Raw genomic sequence first — 23,788 nt, 5'->3', positions numbered from 1 at the left:
GTCCACCAGGCTTCTCTGTCCATGGGATTCTCCGGGCAAGCATACCAGAGTAGGGTGCCATTTCCTCCTCCAGGGATATCTTCCCAAACCAAGGACTGAACCCACCCTTCCCACATTGGCAGACAGGTTCTTTACCACTGAGCCACCTGGCAAGCCCTCTGTGGATTCACAGTGACTTGTATATTCATAAAAGTGAACTCCTGGGTAGCAGCAAGGCAAGGGCAATGGATGGACAGATTTTTTGGAAAGACATTAAAATGAATAGCTAAGTAGACCCACAGTCTGTAAACACTCCCAAACCACAAATACCCATCTCCAAGCATAAGCAAAGGCAGGCTCACCCAGAGCTCTCCATACCTGACTTGGCAGTGATCCAGAGTGATGACGCCATACAAAAAGACAAACAGTCCAATGAAGGCAGCTGGGAAGAGCATGCCGGTGTACCAGCCCAACCAGGCAAAATACAACCCAATCTTCTCTCCAAAGTACCGCCTGTTTATGATATAAAAGTCTTGCAAATTATATTGAAGTGTTTGTAGTCAGGCATTCTAACACTTTGACCAGTCATTTTACTTTGTGGTGGCCTTACTGATAACCATACAGACAAATTAAGCCAAGAGAATGGAATGTTTGAGCAAATCTAGGCTCTGGACTTAAACTTCTTTTCCTATTACTCTAGAAAAGAAATGGTATGAACCCTTTCATACAAGAACATGATCACACACAAGCTTGTTCTGAAAACATAGGACAAACCCAGCTTATTCAGGAAATTATGTATAATACTGTTAATCATGAGGAATCAGGGGAATCTGAAGACTTGGTGCCAACATATAATATTTTTGCCATTTCTAAGTGTGTGTTTGTTTATGTATTATATATATTTTTAAGAATAGTAAACAAAATTATGGCAAAAACCTTTAAACACCCCCTTTTAATATTTTGTAATTTTATAAGATGTTTACAATGCTAGAATCATAAGATATCACTAAGAAAGAACTCTACTGAGACTCAGTATGAATCAATACTGAGAGCAACTTTCCCTTTTAAGTGAGGACTTTTCACAGGCATCAGTATCTACCTCTATAGGTATTTTTCTGAGACTAACCAGTCTGCCTAGTGCCCTGTGGTATGTGAAGTTTGAAAGTGTCCAGGGAGTTCCTTGGTTTTTATTTCTTAAATATTATTATTGTGTTTCCTATCCCACATTTCATAACTTAGAGCTTAATTATTTCTTAATCCAGTATAAGAATACTCTAATTATTTTTTATTCTCATTCTAGACAAATGTTGACAAATGTTGACCATCTGTCCCTGAATACGTCTGCCGCTCTCCTCCTACACAATGGCTCCTAAAAATCATGAATTATGTATCATATCTCCTACTATGTCTCAACAGAAACCTTCCTCTTCCAGAAGACTTTTACAGCATATATTCATATACACATACATTCATGTATTCATTCAACAAATTAAAAAACACCCGATCTATGCCAAATACTGTGCTAAGTGCTGAGAATACAATGGTGAGCAAAATAAGCTTGGTCCCTACTCCTGTGAAGCTTGTGGGTGACAAGCTAAATCAATTAAAGAAATAAGCTTCTAGTTACAAAACCGGGAAAAGAGAAGAGAGGGACACAGTGCAATAAGTATGTATAACAAGGCAATCTGACAACTTTAGCCAGGGAAGACTTCTTCCCTGAGGCAGTGACTGTTGTGCTGATGAATGAAAGTTAACTAGGTGGGGTTAGTGATAGAGTCTTTCCAGGAGAGGAAACAGAGGCCCTGTGGTAGCAGTGATGTTGGTGAAATAAGGGCAGTGTGGCTGGAACACTGACAACAGGAAATGGACTGGGACTTCCCTGGGTGTCCAGTGGTTACGACTTCGCCTTCCAATGCAGGAGGTACAGGTTTGATTCCAGGTTGGGGAGCTAATGCCTTGTGGCCAAAAAATCAAAACATAAAACAGAAACAATATTGTAAAAAAAAAAAAAATTCAATAAAGACTTTAAAAATAGTCTGCATTTAAAAAAATCTTTAAAAAACAAGTGGGCTGTTGAGGTGGGCAAAGGCTAAGCCTTGATGGGCCTTACAGACCATACACTGACTTTTGTCCTGAGAAAATTGAAAAATGGTGAAAGGATTTTAGCCAATCCAGCCCCTTGGACAGCAAGGAGATCAGACCAGTCAATCCTAGAGGAAATCAACCCTGAATATTCATTGGATGGACTGATACTGAAGCTGAAGCTCCAATACTTTGGCCACCTGATGTGAAGAGCCAACTCACTGGAAAATACCCAGATCCTGGGAAAGATTGAGGGCAGGAGAAGAAGGGGGCAACAGAGGATGAGATGGTTGGATGGCATCACTGACTCAGCGGACATGAGTTTGAGCAAACTCTGGGAGATAGTGAAGGACAGGGAAGCCTGGTGCACTGCAGTTCATGGGGTTTGCAAAGAGTTGGACAGAACTTCGTGACTGAACAACAACAACAACACATTTTGTCTCCAGGGTAGAGAATGATGTGGAAGGGCCAGAGAGGAAAAAGGAAGACCAGGTAGAGGAAAACAGTCATAGTCCAGGTCACAGGTGAAGGCAGTGGTGGCAGAGGAGATACTCAGTGTGATTTGAGAGATGTGGAGGAAGCAAAAGCTAGATATAGGGCAGGAACTATTTAAGATATGTGATCCCCCAGTTGCTCAACAACATCATTCCATTCAAATCTTGCTTGTGTTTTTCATGCCCCTTCTCCTTGGCCAACACCAATCCCACTGCTCTTCTAGGCCTCAGCTCTACGGAGCCTTACACAGGGGCACTGGCCCAGATCCATCCTTCCATTTTTCCTAATTGCTGTCAAACTTTTGGCCTCTGTCACACATGCTACCAAATTATGCAAAGCCTTGTTTTCCAGTTGTTTCAAGTTTGCAGGGCTGGTTTTCTTGAAGGAAACCGTGCATTTCTCAAAGCCAGAGACCATGGGTTCTCTGTTTTTGCCAAAGGTACTTAGTTTTGTACTAGGAACACAATGGATAGTTAATTAATACTCATCAAAAAATTGCAAAATCTTAATCAAGTAACTGTCATGGATGGGAGATGCTTTGCCAGGACTGACTTTGATTTTTTCCTCCCTTCTATTCTATCACATATTGAGACTGGTCGAAAGTAAATGGTCTCATCTCAGAAAATATTTTTCACTTTCTCAGGTCATGTGGATCATCTGTTACTCACACCCAGAAGGGGTCACAATTCATCAATGTCATTGGCTCAACAGGAGTAAATCCTTGTAACAAGGACTCTGGAAGGAAGAATGACTACCCAGCGAGATGAAATGTAAGGTGAGTTGACTTATTATTTCATTTTCCTCTGGGTTCATTTTTTAAGGGCTCAGGGAAAAGTAATATTAGTCCACCTAGTCTAAGAAATAAAGTATGATTTTCTTTTTAATAAGGAATCAATGACATATGGATTGTCATTACCCACTCTGAATTATCAGTCTCTACACAGAATAAACACTGCCATGGCAGAATATTGGGCACATATAGACCATTAAAGGACATACACTTTCAATGCATGATTATCTCAAATTAAAAGCAGATACTTTTTTGACCTGTGGAATTAAAACTATCTTTAAAGGTTATTAGTTTGAAATGAAAATGAAAGTAAGCCTAAAATTTATTAGAATGACAGCACCCTCTATTTCCTATTTGCCCAAGAGTTACTAATACTCCATTATCATTAATGCGTGTAAGCGGTGTTACCTCTCAACAATCCTTGATACGCTGTCACTAACAGTCACCTGGGTGATCAGATTCTTACAGAATCCTGTGAGAGGCCTGGTTTAATCTCACACACCCCTTTCTAAGTCCCTTTTAGAGGGAACACCAGCCTCAGCAGAAGGAGGTCAGGTTTACCAAGAACAATCCATGTCCTCTGATGAGCTGCCTCTTGGGAAGAAGTCCAATTTGAGTGTCAGCTGTGGATCTCAGTTTGCTTTTCCCCCAGTGTTGGCTTGTCCCAGCTCACAGCCTGCCCTAGTTATTCTGCATAAGCTTTATAGTCACAGCTGGTTAAGAACTCACCTTACAAGATCCAAAGGCTGGTATTTATACCACACACCCCAGGACGCCCAGCACTCATAGAGCAGATGTCGGTGGTTTACCGCTCCGTGGGTTCTAATGGAGTTTTTACTTCTGTAACTTCCCTGCATAAAAACACCATGGCCACTGAGGTAATACCCACAAAAGCCAAGAGCAAAAACCGATAGTAATGCTAGTTCTTTTTGTTTTTATCTTTTTAAGGTAGAAGATACTCTGTGTGATACTATAATTGTAGATGCATGTTTATTATACATTTGTTTAAACTCAAAGAATGTATGGAATACAACACCAAGAGTAAGCCCTAAAATAAACTATGAACTTTGGTTGGTTATGATGGTTCAATGTAGATTCATTAATTATAACAAATGTTCCCCTCTGATGGGGGATACTGGGAGAAGCTATGCATGTAAGGGAGCTGTAATACTAGTTTTTATGGCAAGAGTAGCAATAGGGATGGTACAAGGATAGATCCATTCTATTGAAGGGAAAAGAGTAGGACTAGTTATTCCAGACATAGTTTTGATGTTGATGCCATGCAGTTAAAAAAGCCCATGCTTGCTAGAATCATGCAGGTCTGCACTGAGTTCAAAGTCAGTTCTGCTACTTTTTAGCTAGGATATCTAACACTCTCTGAGCCTTGGATTCCCAGTTCACAGTGGAACTAACAACATCTGCCTCACTGGGCTTTTTCTGTGATTCGAATGAACAGAGCATCTTGCCCAGAGGCCATGCCCAAGACTTAGGAGTTCTCTTTCCTACTTGTCTCAAGACTAAAATATCAATAGTTGGTAAACAGCTTGTCACATGGCCTTGTGACCAAGGGCAGAAAATTTTACAATGTAACAGTTGTAAGTCACCTCAAATTTACAATAATTCAAATATAATTTGACATCCTCATGGAACAAATGAGGATACCATGGGTCAGAGGAGTAGGCTTTTTTTTTTTTTAAGTTCAGTTAGTGTTAATGCTAGTTTCACCAACAGAAAAGGCATGCTGTCTGGAGGTAAGCTATTGACATTTTAACTTGAGAAATCCTTTCTTAGGAGGAAGTGAACAGGCCTGAGAGACAAGGAACTCACTCAAGTTCTAGTCTCAGCTCAACTACCAACTCACTCCATAACTGGGGGTGGGCTAAGCTTTCTCTGAACCTCTATTTAAGTTTTCATCATAAAACAAGGCAACCAGAGCTGCCCTTCCTGCCTCTGAAGGTTGTTATGCTGTCAAATACTACAAGGAGGTTAAACTGAGAGCAAAATTCAAAAGAGCGATTATGTTATTACTGCAGCTGCAGTTACTAACTGGAAAATTCTCTTTTCATACAATGCAGGGATTTAGCAAGATGTAAAAACCACAGAGAAGGCCTGGAGTTATTCTGGGGTTTCACAGTTGCATCTCCTCAGATATCGGCAAGCCCACCACCCACTCGTCTGCATCAAGACTCTGTCCACCCCCAACTGTTCAACACTGCCCTTACTGTGGGCAAGGGGTAGGCAGCGGAAGAATGCAATTCTCTCTGAAACCCTTTACTGGGGCAATGCCAACTAATAACCACATGGTATCCTCTGGGGACATGTGTCTTTCGAGTTCAGAAACACCTGTGTGTGGCTCGAGAAAACTTTTGTGTCAAAATGTTTGCTTCTATCACACAAAAAGGATCATTCCAAAAAGGTTTCATGACTGTCTGTTAATCGGGTCTTGGATCAAAGCCTCTAGTTTTCTTAATGAAAAAAGGTTTTAAAAATTTCACTAAATACTCTGTGGTGACCTCAACACAAAAAGGAGGGAATTTATGTATCTGTATAGATGATTCATTTTGCTGTATAGTAGAAATGAACACAACATTGTAAAGCAACTATACTCTAATAAAAAAAATAATAATAAAAATTGTATACCACCTTCTCTATCCTCCTGATGTTTAAAACCAAGAGAAGAAACTCCATAAGCCATATAAGAAATATATTTTGGGAAGACCTGCCATTGGTGGGTAGCTGGAACTATCCTCCAAGCCTAACTGACAAGCCATTAACATTGTTTCTAATAGAAGATTGTTAAGAAAATCTAATAGTAATTTCACCCTGCCACTGTGTGAGGTCTTAGAGGACACTGGCTATGATACTTATTTTTGTGTTCTTGGTGTCATACTATGACTGGTATGGAGTAGGTACCATGAAAATTACACTAATCTCTCACCAATCATGAGAATTATGGCCCTGAAAACCCATATATGCAAAGAGAATTATAGATTAAATTACCATATATGTAAAGATAATTCTGGATTAAATTACCTAAAATCTAATGGGAAAAATAGAGGTAAGGGTAATTACAGTTAAACGTCCTTATAGATGACAAAGATTGTGCAGTAAAAAAGGAGACTATAAAAATTTATACATCTTAAATAAGCAACAATAAGTACACTACTATTAATTTCCATTTATCATCATTTAGTTACTAGAGTCTTCACAAGATGGCTTCCTCCCACTCTTTAAGGATTAGCTATAAATTTTTTGTTGTTGTTGCAGAGACTATATATTTCAGAGACATTTTCCCCCTGGGTCCAGCACATCATGCAAATTTTCAATGCCTCTTTAATTTTATGACTTGGAGTCCCTCAGCCATTCTTCTAAATTCATGCTGAGTGACTCTTGATTCGAGTACTCTTGCAGTTATATAAAAAAGATATGGAGAAATAAATCTGTGCTGGGTGAGAGATGTAACAATGCAAGTAGGGCCTCCCCATCTACTCACTGAACAAATTAGATTCATTCTAAACAAATGTCGTATCAATGAACGCAATTAATAACTATCCCCAGAAGCTGATTTAACAACAAGGAATTGACAGAGAAAGAGAAAAGGCAGGACAATACCTCGTGCAGAGGAAATGCAGCTTCATAGGAGCCATTAGTAAGCAAACGATTCAGACCTACAACAGTAAAAAAGTCCACAGTGAATCCACACTGAGTTTAAATCCTCTTAATGTAAGAGTAATGTAAAGGTTATACTTCTTGGAGAAAACAACCTATTTCTTCAAAAGTAGTTCAAATACTTTTAGGGGACAACAGTTTAGAAAGTTTTGCTATCTGCTAGGGAACTAGAACCAAAGACTAGAAAATCAAGTTTTCATATAGGAAAAACATGATGAAGCATACCTAGCATAGTGCTTGGCATAGAGAAGGGAGCACGCTGGGAGAAGTGGATGAATTAATCACACCAAAAAGATGACTTTCCACCTGAGCTCTCCTATTTTCATCCAGAAGCTTCAATATGGACAAAGCCAACTCCTTTGCATTGGGCTACTTGGATGACTTTGTAAAGTCCTCTTGTTCTCAGCCCTCAACTGTCTCATCCATAAAGTGGGGGAAGGATATTGGACATGTGGATTTGCAATAGTTTTATTGGTCAGATATAAACTACAGTTTCCACCCACACTTAAGGGGAAGGGATTACACATTCAGGAGTCACCCCAGCCTGTGTCTATCACAGGTTTATGAATTTGATTTTTTTCAAAGAATCAGCTTTTGGTTTCATTGATTTTTCTCTCTTTTTTCCATTTCATTGATTTCTTCTGATTTTTATTATTTCATCTACCAACTTTAGACTACTTTAATTTCCTTCCCTACCCCCTAGTTTCTTAAGGTAGGAGAGGTCATTAATTTGGGACCATTTCTTTTCCCATACATGCATATGGTGCTATAAATTTCTCGCCGTACTGCACACTTTTTGATACACTATTTTTTCACTTTCACTGAATACAGCAACTTTCTGATTTCCCTTTTGATTTCTCTCATTCATGAGTTATTTAAAAATACATTATTTAGTTTTAAATATTTGTAAGTTTTCCAGAGATGATCTTATTGATATCTAATTTAATTCCACTGTGGTCAAAGAATTATTGTCTTATTTTATGTCCCTCAAGTATAGTCTCTTGGTAATACTCTGTGTTCACTTAAAAAAATTGGGTATTCTGCTGCTGGTGGTAGAGGGGTCTAAAAGATCAACTAATTTCATTGATAATGTTTAGGTCTTCTAACCTCCACTGATTTTCTGTCTACTTGTTCCATTAACTATTGAAAAAGTGGTACTGAAACCTCTGACTATAACTGTGGACTTGCCTATTTCTCTTAGCAGTTCTATCAGTTTTTACTTTGTAGTTTGAAGCTCTGTTATTAAGTGCATAAACATTTAGGATTTCTATGTTTTCCAGATGCACTGACTCCATCATTTTAGAATAGCCTTCTTTATCCCTGGTAGTATTCTTTGCTCTGAAATCTAATTTGTCTGATATCAGTATAGGCCTTTGAGCTTTCTTTTGGTTAGCACAGTATATCTTTTTTGATTCTTTTACTTTAAGCTATTTCTGTCTTTAAAGAGTGTTTTTTTGCATACAGCAAAAAAAAAATAGGTCTTGCTTTATTATTTAATGTCAACTTCTGAATTCTGGATTGGGATTTTCAAACCATCTATATTTAATGCTTATTGAATTATGAGGTGCTCTACTAGTCTCATTGGCACTCCCTTTGGGTTGCTCTTTCTCTGGCCTTGGGTAGTTTTCTGATGTGTGTACTAGTCAGTACTCTAAATACTTGAGGAGGCTCTCTGCAGATCTTCAGGGTTCTCCGTGAAGCTCTCTGTTTTCTGGTGTGTTGCCCTGTGAACTCTGGCGGCCTTGGTCTGCTGGACTCTCAACATCATCTTTTCGACTTGGGGAGTCTACTAGGTTCTGTGCGGGTTCTTTTCCCTCTGCTGCTATCTAGAAATCATCTCAAGAGAGGAAGCTGGGGCAACTGTAGGGTTCACCTCATTTGTTTTCTGTCTCTCAAGGATCCCTGTTCTTGGCTGCCCAGTGCTCAGTGTTTTGAAAATAGTTGTCTCATACGTTTTGTCTTTTCTTTTCTGATTGTTTCAGGTAGCAGAGTAATCTTGTGCCTGTTACTCCATCTTGGCCAGAAGTGGAAGTATAATGTTCTGATCTTTAAAGTTTCTCTCAGATCAAGAGTGATACTACTTCCTAAAATGTACTTCAAAGAAGATGACTGGAAGGATGTCTCTCAAGCAGCTTTTAGATGAGTGCTCTCCATGTTTCAGATCCTGATTAGAGGCCAGAGGCTTAGCCTAACTGGAAAATGAAACATGCATTGATTCACTTTTTATTGATGGAGGATCAATGAATGTTTAGGTACTTTTAATCATGTTACCATGATTAAAAATCATGGTAACATGATTAAATGTATTTTAAGATGCTTTGACATTAACTCTAAATGCCTAAGAAAGACGCCTGAAGTATAAATACCCGTAGGGCTTTGTCTAGCATAGAGGAGGCCCTCGATAAATACCTTTGTAATGAATGAACAAATGATTGATTATGTAGAAAACTTTGACTTCCTGGAGATTCTATCAAGAATTCTACATAGATCATCAATCACTTTCAGATATCTCAGATAATAGCAAAAGATTCATAGGGACATAATAAGAGACTTCTGATGATGACCCTTGTGAATTTGTGATAATTTATCAAAGTCCTGAAAAATGAGAAAATGGTTAATATTTAAAGTCTTCCCCTTTGAGCATCAGTTTTGAAACTACAAATTAATATCAAGATTTATTTTATGTACTTATACCGTTAAATAAGTCTTTTTATCTATTAATTGCTCTGTTTTGAAAATGGAATTCACTAGGTTTGATTTTCAGAGTTGTAATAATCTGAGTGAAGTCAAAAAACTTATATTGTGGTAGTTTTTGCTCCACTGAAATACCCTCATAAATCATGTCTACAAACCATATTTTTGTATTATCTCTAATCCATGTTGACCCATGTAAGATGCCACTTTCAAAAAGAGTTTCAGCCAGAAAATAACATAAGGTAAACATTAATTCTATTGATGAATTAAATTTTCTTATAACATGTTTCTTTTAATTATGAAACTGAAGATGATAATGAAACATTGGGTCAACAAAGCATTTATACTTGAACTTCAAATTTTTCATCATAATGTCTGATCCTTGGTTAGTAATTTACTTTGTGGTTGGTTATTTCTAACTAGACATTTTTTCAGTTCCTCACTGATTTTCTTTTCTTTTTTTTTTTTTAGTTTATTTTTTAAATTTTAAAATCTTTAATTCTTACATGCATTCCCAAACATGAACCCCCCTCCCACATCCCTCCCCATAACATCTTTCTGGGTCATCCCCATGCACCAGCCCCAAGCATGCTGCATCCTGCGTCAGACATAGACTGGCGATTCAATTCACATGATAGTATACATGTTAGAATGTCATTCTCCCAAATCATCCCACCCTCTCCCTCTCCCTCTGAGTCCAAAAGTCCGTTATACACATCTGTGTCTCTTTCCCTGTCTTGCATACAGGGTCGTCATTGCCATCTTCCTAAATTCCATATATATGTGTTAGTATACTGTATTGGTGTTTTTCTTTCTGGCTTACTTCACTCTGTATAATTGGCTCCAGTTTCATCCATCTCATCAGAACTGATTCAAATGAATTCTTTTTAACGGCTGAGTAATACTCCATTGTGTATATGTACCACAGCTTTCTTATCCATTCATCTGCTGATGGACATCTAGGTTGTTTCCATGTCCTGGCTATTATAAACAGTGCTGCGATGAACATTGGGGTACATGTGTCTCTTTCAATTCTGGTTTCCTCGGTGTGTATGCCCAGAAGTCCTCACTGATTTTCAAAGCACTGGGGTTCTTGATAGATTTCTTCTTTCATCAAATAAGAGAAATTTTTACAACAATCATTTCTTACTAGTAACAATACTACATATCCTGTGTTTTTTCATAACATTTACAAATCATTCTCGCTGCCCTTTTTCTGTCTCCATCTTGACGAGCTATGAAAATAACCCACATTTTTAGCTGCAAAAATTTAAGCACAATAATTGCTGTATGGCCTCACTGTATAGTCTTTGATTGTGTAAGAATGCTGATGGTTAGACACTGATCATGTTTAAAAGATTTTCAATTTGGTTCAACAAGCAATCTGCCTGTATGCCATATACTGTGCTAGGCAATGATGATACAAAGACAAATACGGCAACTCATTTATAACTGAGAAGCTTATTATCTAGACTAGCAGTTTTTAACTGCAGATTCTCAACACCCTAGTATATTACAACGAGTTGTGAGGTATGCTAATATTATACTACCAATATTAGTGAAGAGACTGGTTTTAAAAATTCTTTGCATGTTATGAAATAATCCAGAATAGCTACTGCCCTAATCTACTACTACTTCACTTCTACTCACTTGTTTTCTAGTATGTTCCTGCTATGCTGTTAACCAAGAAAAAGATGGAAAAAAATGTATGTGTAGCATATCCTAAGTTTGCTAAAAAAAAAATCACATGGACAAATGAGGTATAAAGATGAAGAGTAATTAACATAATATTTAAGTTATTCAGTACACAAAATGTTAATATTGGTTCTCTTTAGTTGGTAGAATTTTCATTGTCATTGAAAGCAAATAATTCAAGATAATAAAAGAAGAGTTGTACATGGCTAATTACCATATAGACTGTAAAAATAATTTCCATAGAAATTCAGAAGAAGAAAAGACTCCTCTGAGCCGGAATGGCCATGGAGGACATTATGAAGAGGATGTGTCTCAAGGATGGATGACTGCTGCAGAGAATTTAAGGACGTGCTAACCCATAACCCTATGTAAGTCAAGAAAGTCCTAAATCTGGCTCAAAGTCACCATACCCACCTACACTGACTCTCACTGAACATACTATTCCAGGTGTATTCAGATCTGGACCACGTATCTGATTCTCCCTATTATATTTTAATTTATACAGCTTGCAATCAAAGTAGTCTTTGGCAGCTTCACCATACTAGTGACTCACACTTGCATTCAACTAAACCTCCCAAGTTTGTCCCTCTTTATGATGTGTTGAGTAATATTTCTCCCACACGGTACCAAGGTAGCTATTTTGCTGAATTTGAGTATAGCACTTAACATTTACAAACTATTGAAAGTCATCTTTCAGATGTGGCTGAGATTTCCAGATCACTGAGCTCTTTCAGGATCCTAACCTCAAGTGACTAACACAGTGCATCCTTCCAGTCTCCACTCCACCTGAAAGCCTGGTGAGCGAACTGTTTAGGCTCTGTGCCAGTCATCAGTTGACTGCTCCTTAGCTTTGCAGTAATGGAGTTGGACCCTGTAAATATTTCTCGTTTGCCAGAAGCTGCAGTGTTAAGCTTTGTCAGTAGTAGGCCCTAGAGGGATAGTAGGGGAGGGAGGAGTTTGTTTTCCTGGTACTAGTATGCTCCTCCCAGCAGGCTTCTGCAACTCATAGCTTCTGTGGAACCCGGCACATGTAGTTCATGGTAGCCAGCAGCCCTGGGATCTCCTCAAGGGCAGGTGGGCCTCTGAACAGCATCATAGGATGATGACGCTGGGCAACATCTCCCAATGAAGGGGTTCCTTTGGAACCCCTCTAGCCAGCTTCTCCCAGAACTTGAGAGGGCGGATTCACAGAGAATCCTGCTGGCACAGAAACCCCAGCAAACTGCTCTGCCGTCCAATGATCCACAACTGCACCCCTTCTAACAAGGTCTCCATCTCAGCTTTGGTGTGGGGCATCTTCTCCTCTATTCTTTAGAATTCTTCTTGCTCTTTACTAGTCAGTCCTCCATTACTCCAAACCTCCATCACAGTTAATTATTTACATTAACTTTTCCTGTTCAAGGAAAAGTTATCAAACTGATAGTTAGGTTGGTAAAGAATCCACCTGCAATGCAGGAGACCCCAGTTCAATTCTTGGGTTGGGAAGATCCGCTGGAGAAGGGATAGGCACCCACTCCAGCATTCTTGGGCTTCCCTTGTGGCTCAGTTTGTAAAGAATCCACCTGCAATGCGGGAGACCTGGGTTCGATCCCTGGGTTGGGAAGATCCCCTGGAGAAGGGAAAGGCTACCCACTCCAGTATTCTGGCCTGGAGAATTCCATGGACTGTATAGTCCATGGGGTTGCAGAGTCAGACAGGACAGAGCGACTTTTACTTTCACTTCCTGTTCAAATTCTGTGTGATTTTTTTATCTCTTGATTAGACCATGAGTGACATAGGTCATCATTCAAAGCATAAATAAAAATCTTGCTGGGACAGAGATATGGACAAAGCTCCCCAGATCTTCCTAGTATATAGTAATCTACTTAATAAGGCAGGAAATTTGGTAATATATTGTGGAAAGATTCTCACACAAATATCCCCAGTGTAATATGTGGAGGTTATTTGCTGGGGGTGGTGATTATTTGGAGAATTTACTTACGTATAACAGCTCCCTGTGCCTGCTTCTGCATCTTTCCACACACTGGCTCCTTCTTGTCATTCAGGTTTTAGTTCAAATTCTAGCTTCTCAGAAGAGCATACCCTGACCACGCCATCTCAGCATGATCTCTACCCCCTAGTCAATCTCTATAACATCATCCATTTCAATTTCTTCATGTTATGTACTGTATTTACTTATTTATTGTCTGTTCTTAACTTCTTGAACATACACTGCAGGAGAGAACTGTGCTCATCTCCCTAACATCTTGCTCAGTGCCTGGCGCACAATGCATGCTAAGTCACTTCAGTTGTGTCTGACTCTCTGCGATCCTGTGGACTGTAGCCCACGAGGTTCCTCTGTCCATGGCCTTCTCCAGGCAAGAATACTGGAGTGGGTTGCCATGCTCTCCCTCCAGGGGATCCTCCTGACCCAGGGATCGAACCGGGGTCTCTTACACCTCCTGCACTGGCAGGCAGGTTCTTTACCACTAGCACCACCTGGGAAGCCCACCTGGCACAAAATGGGCACTCCTTAAATATTTGTTGAACTGAGAGCACTTTTCCATGGTCTAAGATAAATGAGATGATGTGTTATCTTTTAAAAAGCAATCTATTAAGGTCTCACACTTCTGAGTTATCCATCAAGGAACTGTGCAGTTAGAGGCTTTATAAATCACAAGCATTTCTAGAATTGATATCAATGTAATAAAACCAAAGGGCAAAGTCTGCAATCCTCCAAATCAAATGTAACTTGTTACACTGATATACTACTTACCAATTTTGTTTTTTCCTTCTTCATACTTTATTCTTTGTAAAATATGATGTACAATTCTACTTCTTGTGGCATTGTTGAAGAAAGTGTCTTTGTTGTGTATGATGAAGCTGTACACACATATTGAAAACACAAGTTAAGGATTAATTGGAGCTGAGGGATCTAATCTTTGATATAATTTGGTGTGACTTAGAGAGCTATGTCTTCCATCTGTCACAGAGAGGGTAAGTCTGGAATAGCATGAGGAATCCCCCTCCCCCCGACCCCAAGATCACACCAGAGGCAAGAGGCTCATGAATCTTAGCAGTTTGGGTTCTCAACCTCCCAGTCATTTACATCACTGTGTTAGGAAAGGGCTGGAGCTAAATACAATTAAGAAACTCGCAACTAATAACAAGTCCATGCCTCACATCCTGTTTTTTCCCTCAGTAAGGTCATCAGATAAATTCAACTAAAAATTCATTTTGCTTTTATCTCCTTTTGTCTTCCACTTCATCCTCTCCCATGTTGTAATCACATGATTTTTCAGGAATGTTAACATCTGAAACTGGCGTGGGTGATGGACACAGGTCTTAGGTAATTGCTCTGGCCTGGCTCAGGGCTGAGTCACTAGAAACGGCCTCTGTCTGTTCCTTTCCCACCTTCTCTCCTAGATGGACCACCCCTCTTCTACAGCACATACTTAAGACTGCTTCTCTCTTAGCCAAAGGCCCATCTGGCCTCCACTGTTTCTCACAGGACTCATATGAGCACACACACACACAACACTGAGTTTCCTGGTAGGTACTCCTACCCTGAGCCAACAGATAGAGCTTCCAGGACCACACAATGCAGCATGAAATGGCCAGGTCTTCCCCACCCAGTAATGAGTTGAATGGTCAAATACAAGAGATACTGTAAGTATAATTACTTCATAAATTATAGTTCCTTACCTCAGGAGACTTTTATTCAGTATGTTGCCTGAACTGGACACTATGTAAGGCTTATCAATAGTGGCAGTTATTGCCCTCAAGACTCAACTCAGAAGTCGCTTTCCTCAGCAGGTCTCCCAACCCCTCCAGCCACTCTTCTGCCCTCCAAGGAGTTTACTATTTATTCTCTCCTCTAAGCTCTTTTTTATCTTGCAAACATATCAATTTACTGATCATTCTGTATAGCCATATATTTATTTTCATTAATGAATTCAGTAAATGGTTATGGAGAACACTCTGTAGGGTAATGATTATCCAGTGGGAAATAAAGCAGATAAAATCTTTGACCTTGAGAGGCTTACAGTCTAATGGGAAAGATAAACCACAGAGGAAAGGAACATGAGGCAGATATGGGCAGAATCAACCTCCTTGTTCATGCCTTTTCCCACATAAGACAAAAGGCTGAACTGTAATAATTTCTGTAGCCCCAGGAGCGAGTGAGTGGCTGCTGCAGCTAAGTCACTTCAGTCGTGTCCGACTCTGTGCGACCACATAGACGGCAGACCACCAGGCTCCCCAGTCCCTGGGATTCTCCAGGCAAGAACACTGGAGTGGGTTGCCATTTCCTTCTCCAATGCAGGAAAGTGAAAAGTGAAAGTGAAGTCACTCAGTCATGGCCGACTATTAGCAACCCCATGGACTGCAGCCTACCAGGCTCCTCTGTCCATGGGATTTTCCAGGCAAGAGTACTGGAGTGGGGTGCCATTGCCTTCTCCAAGTGAGTGGCTAGTACACAGTAAAGGTATAGGTTTTTGAATAGGAGTAAGAGAGGGTTTGTGTGAATTTATGTTGGAAATTGCTGTTAATTTTTTTAAAAATAAGATGAATTCCTGGGAGTTACTCAAGTCATCTAAAAACTGGCCTACAGAAAGAGTGGTCCAGGCATGGGGTTTGACAGTGGAACAGAATTGAGGATGTGAGATTGGGATAAAGGAGAAAAAAGCCAGAGAATATGAAGACAAAATGTAAATCACATGGATGGATTCCTTGGATAAGAGCTTTCTGTTCGCTTCTATTGCACTTATCTTACATTCGGTTATGGAATTTACTTTTCAGAATAAAGTAGCTTGACTTGATACAGGAGAGATGAATGCTTTGTGGGTAAATGAGAAAGCAGCAGCATTTATCTTATCTCTTCTCTAGGGTTATCTGAAAACATTTTATGGGGTCAAAGAGGAAGCGGGGAAAACTGAGAGTTACAGCAAATGTAGTTCCTTTGATCTTATTCTCCTCTGCCTTTTCACCTTATTTGAGATAGACTATTACATTTTAACACCCATAAAGATGTCATAAAGTAGACAACAAATAAAAAAGTCTGTTTTGACTCACAATTTTAAATAACTGAAAGCTGATAAGCATAACCATGCTTGACAAGACAATTCCGGACTAAAAGCCTGGGTCTCTTGCTCCTCCATTAAATGATTTTCTGCTTCCTTTTTTTTTTTTTTAATAGGATTGCATTACATTTTGTGAGCTCATGTAATCATTCTCTGTAATAAGCATCACAGGCGAACCTCACAATTTTCTTTTCCTCTCCTTTACATCTAGGTCATACCTGGATCCTAGAGATTCTATAATGGGAACAAATATAGAGAACCTGTGCTGCCGGCCACCAGCTCCAGATATGTTAACTCATGTCATGCTTATAATAACCTGGGAGGAAAGTACTTTATAGCCCCCACATTATAGGAATAGAATCAGAGAGGTTAAGTGATGTACCCAGTGTCACTCAGCTAATAAGAGGCAGAGCCCAGATGTAAACTCAGGCTGTCTGGCTCCAGAGCTCTCATCTTATCCATGCCACTCATCTGCCTCCCTGGGACAAACTTCTGACTCCTGGAGGTCAGCTCTGCTGGAACTGTTCTCCTTGCTTCTTACTTATCCTTAGAGCCACAGCTCAGGTCATATCTCCCTCCAAAAGTCTTCCCTGACCCCCCACCCTCACCCTGAAAAGTATTATGGTGCTACAAAAAGAGAAGGAAGCATAAAACCATTTCATGGAGGAGGGATATGAGCTTTTAGTTCCAACATCACTCCTGCTTTCCCTTAAGACTTGGAAGTGAGACTGACCTCAACCTGCACCCCAGCTTTGTCACTTACTATGGGGTGTTGGGACCATCCCTCAACTTCTTGGGTCTCAGTTTCCTCATCCGTGGGATGGGATAAAACTGGAATCATCCTCCAATAAGATTTTTGCAGAATTAGGTGAGATGATGGAGAAGGCAATGGCAACCCGCTCCAGTACTCTTGCCTGGAAAATCCCATGGACGGAGGAGCCTGGTGGGCTGCAGTCCATGGGGTCGCGAAGAGTTGGACACAACTGAGCGACTTCACTTTCACTTTTCACTTTCATGCATTGGAGAAGGAAATGGCAATGCACTCCAGTACTCTTGCCTGGAGAATCCCAGGGATGGTGGAGCCTGGTGGGCTGCCGCCTATGGGGTTGCAGAGTCGGACATGACTGAAGCAACTTAGCAGCAGCAGCAGCAGCAGGTGAGATGATGAGCACTGCTGAGCCCTGTCTGGCATTTAATAGGCTCTCAGAGTCAGCTGTTACCACTCTTGTTGTTTCTGTAACTTTTATATAGAACTTTTCTGCTTACATGACTTTTCTGTATGAGCTTCTTTAGAGCAGCGACTGGCCATGTGCATCTTTATTTCCAGTACTAGTACAGGGCTTGGCATGTGACAAGCTCTTAAAGTTGGGCTTAGTGAGAACAAATGAGATCTTCCGAAGACCCTTAGTTAACATGGGGGCCTGCTCCTGTGCTTAGTTGCTCAGTCATGTCCAACTCTTTGTGGCCCCATGAACTTTAGCCCGCCAGGCTTGTCTGTCCATGGGGATTCTCCAGGCAAGAATACTGGAGTGGGTTGCCATGCCCTCCTCCAGGGGATCTTCCCAAGCCAGGGATCGAACCCAGGTCTCCTGCATTGCAGGCAGATTCTTTACCGTCTGAGACACCAGGGAAGCCCAATATAGGGGTCTAGGAAACTAAATCCGGAGAAGGCAATGGCACCCCACTCCAGTACTCTTGCCTGGAAAATCTCATGGATGGAGGAGCCTGGTGGGCTGCAGTCCATGGGGTGGCTAAGAGTCGGACTCGGCTGAGTGACTTCACTTTCACTTTTCACTTTCATGCACTGGAGAAGGAAATGACAACCCACTCCAGTGTTCTTGCCTGGAGAATCCCAGGGACAGGGGAGCCTGGTGGGCTGCCATCTATGAGGTCGCACAGAGTCGGACACGACTGAAATGACTTAGCGGCAGCAGCGGGAGACTAAATCTCATCTCATTAGACCTTTACCTCCACGCCTGCTTCCTATGAATCTACCTACTTCATCTTTCCAGCTACCACATGAGCCACTCTCTCCATGTTACTTGTCTAAGGATATTCTTACAGTGTATGGAGCCATCTCACTTTCTCTGTCACTCCTTCAAGCTGGAGGGTTAAGAGGAAGAACAGTGATGATGTCCCGCATCATGATTCTCAAGCTTCTCTTAGCCACTTACAAAACAACCCTCTCCAAATGAAATCAGACACAAACACACGCATGCAGGAACCACACACCATGGAAGCTGAGCTGTTTTGACAAACATAAGGCCTGATGCTTAGTCTGTGAGGTATCAGGACTCTACCTGGGCTTAGAAACTCAGCTCTGCCTTCACACACTGCTGATGGGGCAGCAAACAAGTACAAATTCTATGAGTGTACCTTGACCAGGTCTATCTGAATTATTCATATATCCTCATCACATCTCCTCTGACCTAGCGATTCCCCTCTAGAAATTTATTCTACAAGTATGCTCACCCACATGCCAAGTGACAGATGTACAAGAATGTTCATCGTGGCATGGTTTATCATAGCAAAACTCCAGAAATGATCTAAATAATTTACCAGTGGAGGAGAGGATAAACAAATACTGGTAGAGCTCTACAATGGAACACTCTGCAGCTATAGAGAGATTAATGAAGCTCAGTGCAGATATTAAAAATCTGCAAGATACTACAGGGCAAAAACAAGATTCAGATCAGTCACACAGCTATTTGTGTCCAAAATAAAAGTGCATACATGGAAAGAAGTACATAGACATACATACTGACATATATGTTGGCCAGTGCATGTACAGGAGGACTATGGAAGGATGTATAGACATCTGGATACACTGGTTGCCTCTGGGAAGGACTAGGTGACTGGGAAGGTAGGAAGGGAACTTCACTGTACACACTTAAGAAATTTTTATCATAAGGACTACCTACAAAAAATGGACATTTTAGAAAAAAGAAAGTTTAAAGGGAAAACTGTAATTTCTCTTCTAGGTCTGTTCTTACTTGCAGAACAAACAAGAACCATTTTCGTGGTGAGGAGAGCAAAAACTGCTGAATTGGTGGAGGATCAACTATAGGATGAAGGCTCTAAACATCTATCTCCTTATCCTCCCCCCTGGAGTGATTCTGTAATATACACGAAGTCATACAATCAGCAATTCAAAAACCAAATGCCTTCCTCCAAATCTTCCCATTCTTTTGTAAAAGGAACACTGGAAGCCCAGGTCTGCTAATATGCATGTGTGTGTGAAGGGGACTTTCTCCATGCTTCCATCCTGCCCTGTGAAGGAGGCCCTGCTGACCTGCTCACTAAGTACCACGTGGGCCTGACCCTGAAGCTCCCGCTGACTGCCCTCCAGGGTCTCTCCTCTCCTGCCTTCCCTGGAGGAGAACAGCTCTCGATTTTTACTTGGGGAGGCGCCAATCTCCTTTCCTCCAAAATGGAAGGTTAGGGTTAGGAATATGCTGTGAAACTGAGGTTTAACTCCAGACCACCTGGAGCTGTGGTCTCTAGAGACCCACTGAATGTTGCAGAAACTGTCCGATTATATCACAGGTAAATTTTACTTTTTTCCCTCTAACTTAAAGATTCTGAAAATCAGTTTTATAATTATGGTTTCTTTGTAATTGTTACTACTTTGGGGAAAATAAAGGCAATGAAGAGGTTTTTTTTAAAATTTGGCTTAATGCCTATTTTATGAAATTTCTGGGATTGGTAAAAATAAACAACAGTCCTCCAAGGTATGAAAATCTCCATGGTTTAAAACTTCAGGTGGAAACTTCCTCAAAAAGCATTTAACTACCTATAGGTGGTGCTGTCTAATTACGTTAGATTTATAGCTACATTATTGACTTATAAATTAAAAATCTAAGACATACGGTAAAGAAAGAAATAGAACCAGATAATTAATCAGGGTATGTTTCTTGGCCCTAGAGTACAGGGGCTTGAAGCAACTGCCCCACTGGGTGTTAGAACCGCTCTGTTCCTGCTGCCCTCCATTTTGAACGGAAGCATTTATTGTAATTATCCTGGGCCCATTGCTCCTTGGGCTTCCCAGGTGGTGCAGTAGTCAAGACTGTGCCTGCCAATGCAGGAGTTACAAGAGATGAAGGTTCAATCCCTGGGTGGAAGGATACCCTGGAGAAGGAAATGGCCACCCACTTCAGTATTCTCGCCTGGGAAATCCCACAGACAGAGGAGACTAGTGGGCTACAGTCCATGGGGATGCAAAGAGACAGATGTGACTCAGCATGCTTGCATTCCTCCTCATGGTCTATTGGAAACATAACAGGCAGTTAATTTGCTTTTTACATGAACAGGCCTCTTGTCCAAGAAGAACTATCCCTGAAGAGCTGCTTCCAGGGATTCTCATCCTCAGCTGAACCTGATGTTGCAACAAAAGATCCTGGACTTTGAGCCTAATGTCATATTGGGTTGAGACCTCTGGGGATCCTGAAATGGGAATGAGCATATTTTCTATGTGGGAAAAACGTAAATAAATTTTATGCCAGAAGGAAGACTCTGGTGGAATGCAAAAAAAAAAAAAAAAAAAAAAAGGCAGCCACAACTCCTCCCATTCCTGTATGCATATCCCTTTGTGATGTGAATTTCTTGCTTCTTCCATTAAGAGGTAGAGTCTATCTCTTCAGCTCTCTGAGCGAGTTTTGTGACTAGCTTTCATCAACAGAATGTGGAAGAAGTGATTTTTGTGAGCTGAGGCCCAGGCTCTGAGCACCCACTCCTGTCCATTTGGAACAAAGCCCCAAGGCTACCAACATACAGAAGTCTGACTAGCCTCTCTGAAGATAAATGACCGCATGGAAAGAAAACCCAGCCACAAGCATGCACCACCCACCAGACACGCAAAGGGAGATAATTTTAGACTGTCCAGCCTGGCGAAGCAAAGAGATGATTTCAACCTCCTGTTGACTCCATCTGAATCCAGTGAAGAACTGATCAGGTGAACCCAGCACAAAATGCTCAAAGAATCATAAGCAAATATAACATGCATTGTTTTAAGTCAGTGAGTTTTACCCTTACATGGCAGTCGATGACCAACAAACAGATCAGTCTTTCATGATGGCTGAAATTGTACTATTTCATAATACAAAAAAGAAAAGTGAAGGTTAATGCCTTCAGGATAAATATTTCAGGAAACTTTATTAATTAGACTTTTAAATAGACACCTCTTTTTAACAAGCAGAAACAAAGGTGATACAATTAATTGTCACTGAAAGTACATCCTGAAGTTAATGAAAATCTAAGTAGGAACAAAGCAACCAATTAATTTTTTATGTGACAAGGCCTATTTTGATAGTTTTGTGGGCTTTAGGCTACTGCAGGGCAATACCTAACTCATTTTTTTCTTGTCTGCACCATGTAGCCAAGGGATTAAACCCAGGACCTTGGCAGTGAAAGTGTCAAGCCCTAATCACTGGACAGCCAGGGAATTCCGCTAACTTCTTAAGAATACTGTTATGAGTAAAAGGATAAAATGAATCTCAGACTAAATATACACTATTTATCTGATTGGTAAAAATTTTCAAACCTCTTTTTAGGTGATAAGCTACTGGAATAAAAAGCAATGTGAGATGTTTTTATTCCAGTGGTCATTCCTAGTCATACTTCACAATCTTACCTTTGCTATTTGCATATTAAACGCAAATTAAGAAATAATTGCCCTTGAGACTTTTAGGTAAAGATGGAAAATTAAACAATTGCATTCAATTCTTTTTTCTCTATTAAAACCCCATGAAAACAAGAGTAATGTTTGTTTGTGTTTAAATAAAGGTGTAACACTCAAGGGACAGGGATAGCGGAAAACAGCAGCAAAGAAGCACTGGAGTGTGAAAAGCAGACAGACAGGTGGTAACAGAGTTAGGAGACCAGAAGAAGAGGAATACTAACCCAGCTCTGGGGAAAAGCAAGAAAAGCTATGTATTTATGCTACAAAATCTCAGAACTGGGACACAGTGACCTCTAGAAGTAGTCTGCAAGGGATGCTAAAGTAACTACTAGTCGAAAGTTGTTTAGGAAGATGTTAGATCCCCAGGTCCTCGCTTGTACTCTAACAGAACACTGTGCTGTGCTTGGTCACTCAGTTGTGTCTGAGTCTTTGCAATCCTGTGGACTAGACCCCCCCCCCCCAACCAGGCTCCTCTGTCCATGGGGATTCCCCAGGCATGAATACTGGAGTGGGTTGCATGCTCTCCTCCAGGGGATCTTCCCAACCCAGGGATTGAACCCAAGTCCTCTGCATTGCAGGTGGATTCTTTACCAGGTGAGCTACTAGGGAAGCCCTCTCTAACAGAATGCTGGAGATTGTTTCTTTTTCCTTTTTTTTTTTAATAGGATAATACAATCTCTGAACTGAAGACATTCAGGCATAGTTAGGAGTATGGGTACCATAGCAAAAACTGGAGGATCAAGTGAATGTTTGCATTCTAGAAGCCGAGACTCAACTATCTTCAGCCATTTAGGCTCTAAAATGCTAGCAGCTAGGCCTTGACTTTCTGGGCAGAAGACTGGCAAATACTTCTCCGGGGAATCTGACCAGCCTAAGATAAAAAAAAATCCAAAGATAGTGACACTAGAGACTTTAAACTGAAACCCCTCAGCCATAAGGCCCACATAAGTTGACAGTTCCCACCTTATACTCTGAACTTCTCTTATTCTGCATTTCCTATTCTTAAATATGAACAGTCATCCAAAGATTGCCAGGTATCTGAAGAAATCCATTAACATAAAAGAGAATAAAACAAAGACAAAAACACAATGAGAAAGAAATATGTTAGAGAAAATTAGACTCTTTAGAGTGATGAAACATTTAAGAAGTCTTTATGAGTAAAAGCTATACATGACAAGCCCACAACTAACATGCTCAACAGTGAAAAACTGAAGGCTCTTCTTCTAAGATCAGGAACAAGATAAGGAGGTCTACTCTCAAAACTTTTATTCAACATAGTGTTGGATGTTTACTATACTTACTGTGATGATCATTTCATGATGTAAGTTAAATCATTATGCTATACACATTATATACTGCTATATTTCAATTACCTCTTAATAACTGGAAAAAAAAAAGGAAAAGAAACACCAAACTTCCCCCACCCCTCCATAGTATTGAAAGTCCCAGACAGAGCAATTAGGCAAAAGAAATAAAAGGCATTCAAATTGGAAAGGAAGAAGTAAAACTGTCACTATTTGTAGATGATGTATTATTTATAGAAAACCTTAAAGACTCCACTAAAAAAACTGTTAGAATTAACAAATCCAATAAAGTTGTAGAATACAAAATCAATATACAAAAATTTGTTGCATTCCTATACACTAA

General features: G+C 40.4%; 1 protein-coding gene across 1 annotated transcript in view; it reads right to left on the bottom strand.

Annotated features, from left to right (window-relative positions):
- The window catches only part of ANO4 (anoctamin 4), a 444,323-nt gene that overhangs the window by 90,401 nt on the left and 330,134 nt on the right, over positions 1-23,788 (bottom strand). The window contains exons 11-14 of the mRNA XM_069585151.1: positions 14,160-14,266; positions 6,959-7,014; positions 4,076-4,197; positions 358-492 (exon numbers count right to left, since the gene is read on the bottom strand). Coding sequence (XP_069441252.1) covers positions 358-492; positions 4,076-4,197; positions 6,959-7,014; positions 14,160-14,266 — 420 coding nt within the window. The remainder of the gene's footprint in view (positions 1-357; positions 493-4,075; positions 4,198-6,958; positions 7,015-14,159; positions 14,267-23,788) is intronic.

Source organism: Ovis canadensis, chromosome 3 (genome assembly GCF_042477335.2).
Source record: "Ovis canadensis isolate MfBH-ARS-UI-01 breed Bighorn chromosome 3, ARS-UI_OviCan_v2, whole genome shotgun sequence".
Lineage (NCBI taxonomy): Eukaryota > Metazoa > Chordata > Mammalia > Artiodactyla > Bovidae > Ovis > Ovis canadensis.
Note: the sequence above shows the minus strand (reverse complement) of the source record. Positions and strands in the feature narration are given on the sequence as shown.